The sequence below is a fragment of the Arachis duranensis genome, chromosome 2, assembly GCF_000817695.3.
Source record: "Arachis duranensis cultivar V14167 chromosome 2, aradu.V14167.gnm2.J7QH, whole genome shotgun sequence".
NCBI classification, from domain to species: domain Eukaryota; kingdom Viridiplantae; phylum Streptophyta; class Magnoliopsida; order Fabales; family Fabaceae; genus Arachis; species Arachis duranensis.
Window position 1 is genome coordinate 22,083,635 of NC_029773.3, and position 8,303 is coordinate 22,091,937.

Consider the following 8,303-nt stretch of genomic DNA (forward strand, 5'->3'; position numbering starts at 1 on the left):
ACTGTTTTGATGAGTGTTAAATTATGAATAATTGATGAAAACAAAGGTTATTAATATCTTTTATGATTTTTTTATAATAATATCAATCAAAAAACATTTGCGAATAATAATACATCTGCGATAATAATTTTTATATTTAATTTTTTTATTATTTGACTTTTGAATTTGTATTTAGATAAGATTATAAAATTTTGGTAAATATAGTAATTTTAATTTAGATGACATGTTAAGAGTAACTCTAATGAAATATTTTTTGAGTATCATTTTTTGATATCTCCATTATTTGAAATGAGAATAATATTAGTAAAAAAAAATCATATCATTTTAAAGAAGGATCAATTAAATAGTGTCATTTGTATAACCCATTAAATAAACATTTGAACTTTATTATTGTAGAAAAATGACAAAAGTTTAATCAAACGAAATAAGATGTATCCAAATTATACTCTTGTATTTTATTATTCTATTTTTTCATTATCTCTTATCAATTTAGTAGAAAAATGAATCTAAACTAATTCAACGTAATTTTTTTTTCAATTATTTATAAAATTTTAATTTCTCTACCCATCTAGATATACAAAAATCTAATTTTTCCATTGCAAATTTGTTCCAAATCTAATGAGCCAAAATATGCAATGTCTCTAACATGTAATGTGTTTTTTTAATGTTGTTATGCTTAATTAAATAATATTTAGATAATATTTTAAAGTCTATTTCATTAGTTGTAATATATTTTAAATATGGTATATATTTATTAATTGTGTGACTCTATAATTTTTATTTTAGTTAATTTTTACAATTTAATTAAAAATATTTGAAATGATTAAAAATAATATAAAATTTAAATTAAGTTGAGACTAATAAATTTCATGTTAAATTTCAAATTAGTTTTTATGACATATAGTCCAGTAAATATTTATGTGATATCTTAAAAAATCCAAAATAAAATTGAATTAAAATTAAATATAAAAAATATTCTAAAATTTATATTAGACTATAATTATATTTTAATATATTTATTTATATTTTATTTATTATTTTGATATAAATAATTATTACAATTGAATAATGAAAAAAATTAAGAAAAAATTGAGAACATCTATTGTCCGAAAATTGGGTTGCGTTGTTCCATGGACATCATAATCACAGCTATATCTTTCATGCAATTCTTTTAACAATAATAAGGGGGCAGAAATTGAAGCAAGTGGGAAAGTATTGGAAAGTGCATCAAATTCCAAATCACCTCTCTGAAGAAATGGCATTGCCAAACACATTCACTTTCTCACCGCCATCTCTCAATCCCTTCAAGCCTTCATCTTCATCATCGTCTTATATAATCAAATTCTTCGCTTCCTCCTTCCCCGTTCCCAGAACAACAATCACCACCCCGAACGCATTTTCTTTCAACACTGGCCCAATCAGGCCCAATATCAGTTCAATCCGTGCCACGTCATCATCCTCATCGTCGTCGTCTTCTTCTTCTTCTTCCTTTGGCTCCCGACTCGAAGAGACCATCAAGAAAACCGTTTCGGGCAACCCTGTCGTCGTTTATTCCAAAACATGGTGCTCGTGAGTTCTCTAACTCTTCCACTGTTATTGTTAGCGATTTGATTTGAATTAATTTGATTGTTTTTTTTTAATTTAACAATTTGATTTGATTTGGCTGAATTTTGTGTTTGTGTGTTGGAAGGTATTCTTCTGAGGTGAAAGCGTTGTTCAAGAAGCTCGGCGTGGAACCATTGGTCTTCGAATTGGACGAAATGGGTAATTTGATTCAACTTCCTTTCCTTAATTGGTGGTGTCTTTGATCTGTGTTAGTAATCCCCAAACCCTAAATATTGTTTATTATCATTTGTGTAAAGCTCTCAAGTTAGTATTTTACTTGTTGAAATTACAAGCAAAGTTCATTATAATCCGTAACTGAGCACATGGGCATTTGTGTGTAACTGAATTTTAGGCCTAGTGTTCACATGTCTATATTTTCACATGAGTGTTGCTTGATGGATCATAAATGAATCATGACTAAGAATGTGTATTTGTCTGAGAATGTGTTATCTGAATCTTAATAGTGCTGGTTATTGTGAAATATGTTAAGTCTGTCGTTACAGTATGGAGTTCTTTAGGAATCTGAAATATTTCCCATTTTAATCTATATACCCCAAATAGTTCTTTGCTGCTTTTTCTTGTATGTATTTTCTATTCTTGATTCATTAGTTCTATTTATAGTTAATGTTCCTAACAACCACATATATCTTTTGCATCTTGAATATTTAACAAGTTTGACCTATCATCATCTTTGCTCGTTTTGTTGTCTGTTCTTCTTTATGAGCAGTGTATCACTACATAACTACAAGTGTGGATACCTTAGTATAAGGCCTTTTATGAACTTTTTAATGTTGATGCACATTTAACTACATACTATGTATCTGTATCTTGATGGCATGACTTAAAAACTCTTAATTTTATGTGTGATGATGGACTAAGCATATTGGCATCTTGAAATAGTGTTCCCTGTGAACACTGAACAGTAGTTGCATGGATGAGCTGCAACAAGGTTATTTCAATTCAAGCATTGGTTGCCAAGCCAATCTAATCTCTTGATGTCTTTTATATAGAAGCTGAGTTGGACTATTTTTGTGCTGGAGGATAATTATAACATATCTTCATCTAGCGATCTATAGGTTTTTAACTGATAAGTATGTTGTCAGCTAACGCTTTCAGTAACGATAAAAATTTGCTTAATTAATCACTCTTTTCTTTTCTGATCTTCACATTGCTTATCATTCGAACATATTGGTGAAAATCATTCTGTGTTACTCATTTTATCATAATCGTCACTTTTTTTGTATGTTCTTTGCATTTTAAATATTTATTTCTTTTTCCTTAGGTCCACAAGGGCCACAGTTGCAGAAGGTGTTGGAAAGGCTTACAGGGCAACATACTGTGCCAAATGTATTTATCGGTTAGTACCTTCTCTAGTCCATTATTATTATTCATACAAATAGTTTGTCAATATTAGTCAAATAATTACCCCATACTTTCTCTTTTTCAAAATAAGTGTCTTTTATACTTTTTAAGTTCATTGAAAAATTAATGTATCTAGACAAACAGATTGTTCATATAAACTAATTTTTCAATGAACCTAAAAGACGAAAGAGATGCATATTTTGAGAAAGAGGGAGTAGCATTTATCAATAGTGTTCCTTTGTTTCTATTGATGGATTTGTTATCATTAAAAACCACCAAACAAGAAAAAGAGGAGGATATTGGCATTAGCTACATAATTGCTAGGTTGTTGCTCATCCAGTTTGATCTAAACCACTGTTGTCATTAAGTAGCAATTTGTTTTATTATTATTTTGGTCTTTCTGGGTATCTCCATAGACATTACTTTGAGGTTAATCCCTTGTGACAAAAGTTGCTCCCAACAATTTTCTTCTCTTAGAGTTTGAACTACGGTTCTCTCCTTTAAAAGATAGCCTCTTTACAACTACACCCAATTCTTGTCATAAAGGAGCAACATAAATTTGTAAATGTTATAACCATTTCAACTCTCTTCGTTTGTAGATTTGTAAAACCACGCAAGTGATCTCTGTGCTTATTTGCAAACAAGTTGAGAAACAGCTTGATATTCAGTTTCTCCATCTAATTCCAAAATCTTTTATGTTATTTTGCCTGATAAGCTTGTAACCTTCAATGATAATGTCTTTTGAGATCCAAAACTGAAACTAGGCTCCAACCATTATTCATATTCATAAGAACTTCTCATAAGTCATAACTAAGTCCTTGTATATATTATGAGTTATTTCTGTTTCTTGAACAATACATAATGTATTTCATCCAGCAATCTTCTACTATGATTTCACAAGAAAAATAAAGATTGTTACCCTGCTATTAATGTTAATTTTTCTATGGGAACTGCTTATGACTGACCCTAAGGTTCTTTTACAGGAGGCAAACATATTGGTGGCTGTACAGGTATATTATTTTGGTCTTATGCTTTACCATTATTGATTATGTGAGTGTTGGAGGGATATCTGCAGTTCAAATAAACAATTATTTTTCCTCACTGATTAACTGTTCTTACATTTGTATCATGAACTATGGCTATATTGAATATGAACTTGAATTTCTTGCAGTTCCAAAGAGTTGAATGCTACATAGTTTAATAGAAAAGAAATAATGCGAATTTCCCTCCTTTCCCCTTATTTTGTTTTTACCATTTAATTCTCCGTGCAGATACACTGAAGTTGTACCGGAAGGGCGAACTTGAACCGTTGCTATCAGAAGCTACCGCTAAAGGCAAAGACTGATATCGTCCTAGAGGGAATCTGATCCTATTTCCATTTTGTTTCCTTTGGCCAATGCTGTCCTCTCATGTTTGTCACACCTTGGTGGAAAGCATTGCATCTTCATAAATCTGCATTGAAAGGGGTTCTAGAACTTAAAGTTGCACCTAAGGTGGTGACTGTGCTGGAAGACTTATATTATTCTTCTTAGTTAGGTAATAAATTAATAATTGAAAAGACTTACATTTAAACGACTTTTCTGAACGCATAATAACATTGTTTGATTCATGAAAACAACACCTACTAATAGGAAATGGCGCTGTTGCCGTAGTGAAGTCTAGTATCCTTCTCAACCTTTTATATTCTTGTTCATATCACTATTATTCATGGACAAAGTCATTCAAATTCTGTTTATTTTGGTTTTCGTAGATTTAATAAAAATAGTTTTAAGAGTGTACAGAAAAACATACAACGTAGAAGGATAGTGTGGTTGCTTCCGTAGTCCTATATGTTTAGTGCAATGCCTTGGAGTATGCACTACGATAATAATTTGGGAAAATCAAGTGTTTTAGAAACATTGGTGTTTCATTGGTTTTAGTCCTTGATTTAAACTATTATATATTTTATAATAAAGACTAATGGCTAAAACCACTACGATACTATTGTTCTTGAAACACTTGATAACCTTCCAATAATTTGTTAAGCCTTAGTTCTAGATGTTTTAGCCACTCTCTTTTTTGTGTTCGTAATTAACAATATCCTTCATGATTTGGAACAATTTAAACAAAAGACTCTACCACCAAGTGTTTTAAGTAATCAGGTCATTTTAACATATATTTTATCCACGTGTAAGAGATAGAATCCTAACTAATTGATTTTTAACATTTTCTTTGTGATTTCATTTTGAATTTTTTGCTCCTCTTCTTTGCGCTTTCAACTTCGTGATTTCATTCCGGAACTTCTGCTCTTCTTCTCTGCTTTCTCAGATTTTTTGCTCTTCTTCTCTGTGTTCTCAAAATTTTTTATCAACATGCTCTGTGTTCTCGTTCACTGCATTGCGGATTATTGTTTTGCTGTGTTTCTGAAATCAAACATTGAGAATAAACAATGTATGATGTAAGTTCAAGTGCGTTGAACCAAGGCGAGTTAGATGATGCAAGTTTGGGTATGTTGAACCAGGGAGAGTTGGATGATTTTTTTGAATCGAATGTAGTTGATGAGGTTTGATTGATAGGATAAATCAAGGTTGATGATTAAGAATTTGAATTTGATTGAAATCTGAGTTTTGAATTGTTTTGAATTTGATTGTGAAAATATGTTTATGTTGCGTTTTAATTAGAGTTCCGGTGTCTTCTAGAAATAAAGAATGGCGTTGTACTAATAAGTTCATTTTTGTTATGGATTGGTCTGTGAAGATTAGTGTTACTGATTTGGTGTTTTCTACATTAAATTTGTGTTATTGCAGTTTGATGTTGATGAGCAGTTTGTGCCAAAGGTTGGGATGACTTTCAATACACTTGAAGAAGATGAAAAATTTTACAAAAATTATGCTAAAGTTGCATGTTTTGCTACTAAAATAAAGAACATAAATAGGAAGATGAAATAAAAAAATCAATTAATTACATGCAATAGAGAAGGAAAATAAAAATCTAACATATCTCCTATTGAGAAGACAAATCTATTAGCTGGATTAAATTGTCTTGTGAGAATTTATATACATATATTGAAGGAGACTGTTATTTGGGTTATTTCCAAGATTGTTTTAAATCATACAGATGCATGCTGTCCAAATCAAGCAGAGATGCTTAAACAACATAGGCAGTTAAGTATGTTTGACCGTCGCATAATTGAGAATAACGATGAAGTTGGTATTAGGTCAAGTAAGACATATCAATCCTTTGTTGCAGTAGTAGCAGGAGGTCATCGTGAACTAAGATTTATTGAAAAAGATGTTAGAACTTACATTACAAAGGAAGTTCGTAATGTATCTAAACAAGATGATGCCAAAGAATTTGGAACATACTTATTTAGAATGAAAGAAAAGAATCAAAACTTTTTTTATGAGCTTGAACTTGAGGCTGGTGAATCAATTAAAAATGTTTTTTGGGCTAATGAACGAAGCTGGACTACTTTTCAGTATTTTGGTGATGTTTTATTTGATACCACTTATAATACAAACAGGTACTTTGTTGTGCTTGTGTAAAATATTTTTGGTGTCAATTAGAAACATTTGTTGTGTTTTTGGAAATACATATCTGATTTTTGTTGTTGCATTGTTGAGTTTAGACCATTATTTAGTTTTTGGTTTTTTTGTTGGTGTGAATCACCATGGTCATTCTACACTTTTTGGATGTGCTTTGATGAAAAATGAGGATATTTAATCATTCAAATGGTTATTTGAATGTTGGCTTCGTTGCATGGGAAGAAACACTCCAAAAGGCATTCTTACTGATCAAAGTGTATCAATGCAAAAGGCTATTGAGATTTGCATGCCAACTACAATTCATAGGTGGTGTATTCAACATATTATGAAGAAGATTCTAAAAAAATTAAATGGCTACAAGAGACACGAAGAAATTCAACAAGAGATGAGTCATGTTATTTGGAATTCTTTTACAAAAAATGCATTTGATAAAAATTGGAATGATTTTGTTACGAAATATAGTGTTGTAGACAATAAGTGACTATCAGGTAATATTGGCTTTATTAGATATTTTGGTGTTGTTAAATTGTAACAACATTAATAAATTATATACATTTTTCGTGTTGTGCTGTTTGATTTACTGTTTTGATGTTTTTTCCAGAGCTTTTTGAAGATCGACATTTATGGATACTAATAAATCTAGATCACTATTTTTGGGTTGGGATGAGAAGCACACAAAGGAGTGAGAGTATACATGTTTATTATGCGCAATAGCTCATTGATTCAATTTTTGAAACAATACGATAATTGTCTAGGAAGCAAAGAGCAAAAAGAGAGAGAATTTGATGCTGCATATTTTTATATTATCATACCTTGTGTAACAAAGTCACACCAATAGAAGCTCAATTTCAACATGTGTATACTCATGCGAAGTTAAGTTCAGGGAAGTTCAAGCACAATTTAGAGAAAAGGTGAATTGTATCACAAGATTAACAGAATACGCTATAGATTTTCACGGCATATGAAGTTTTAAAACAGGTTTTAAACTCCAAATTCAACAAGTTTGTAGTTACATATGACGCAATATCATATGAAGTAAAATGACAATGATTATTATTCGAGTCAAGAGGCATTTTGTGCCGTCATTTTTTGAGTGCATTAAGTTTTGAAAGAGTAGATAAATTGGCACCAAGATATATATTGGAACATTGGAGTAAGAATGTAAAGAAGAGGCATACACATATCAAGAGTAGCCATGATGAACCTTTATTTGCCTCAGAATTGGTGGGTTGACTGCAATTTTGCAGCGCGCTTATGATAATGTGATGATTGAAATGCAAGAACATAAAGCCAAAAATAAAGGAAAATGCCTTTTATCATATGAAGATGCTTCTTTGGATCAGATTAATGACCTTCAAAACCCGCCACGTGTGAGAACAGGAGGACGTTACAAAAATAGATTGAGATCAAATACTGAAAAACAAATGCATCAAAGAAAAAGAAAAAGAAAACCATTAGTGAGGTAAAATTGATGTGCTTTGATTAGTTAAAATTGAGGCTTTGCATGTAAATACTTGTGCTAATATATGCTTTAACTTTTGCAATTGAACCTCTTAGATGGTGGATCAATGACGTAGCCAAATTTAAGCCTTTATCACAGACAAATTATGAATTATCAATTCAGAGATTCAGTGGAATAAGATAGAACTTTCGATTTTAATTTGAATGACATTCGATGTTTTTTGTTTAATATAATAAAATTGATGTTTTCTTTCTGAGTTATGTTGTGTTAATGAATTCTGAATTTTAGATGTTATTGTGTTTGTTGAATACTAAATTTTGAGTTTTAATATCAATAATTTTTGGTAAATA

The 8,303-nt window shown here is 30.5% G+C and overlaps 1 protein-coding gene across 1 annotated transcript; it reads left to right on the forward strand.

The window, feature by feature from the left end:
- The first annotated feature begins 1,161 nt into the window (after positions 1–1,161).
- On the forward strand, positions 1,162–4,702 carry LOC107473980 (glutaredoxin-C5, chloroplastic). Its single transcript, XM_016093572.3, has 5 exons — positions 1,162–1,569; positions 1,691–1,764; positions 2,888–2,962; positions 3,951–3,977; positions 4,239–4,702. The coding sequence occupies exons 1-5, from the start codon at positions 1,256–1,258 to the stop codon at positions 4,310–4,312; spliced, it is 564 nt and encodes a 187-aa protein (XP_015949058.1). The 5' UTR covers positions 1,162–1,255; the 3' UTR covers positions 4,313–4,702.
- The last annotated feature ends 3,601 nt before the right edge of the window (positions 4,703–8,303 follow it).

What these genes read in the sequence shown, in the direction of transcription:
- LOC107473980 (XM_016093572.3), top strand. Translation starts at nt 1,256, where the DNA reads ATGGCATTGCCAAACACATTCACTTTCTCACCGCCATCTCTCAATCCC. An exon ending in TATTCCAAAACATGGTGCTC is followed by an intron (nt 1,570 to 1,690) that starts GTGAGTTCTCTA and finishes GTGTGTTGGAAG; the next exon opens with GTATTCTTCTGAGGTGAAAG. An exon ending in TGTGCCAAATGTATTTATCG is followed by an intron (nt 2,963 to 3,950) that starts GTTAGTACCTTC and finishes GTTCTTTTACAG; the next exon opens with GAGGCAAACATATTGGTGGC.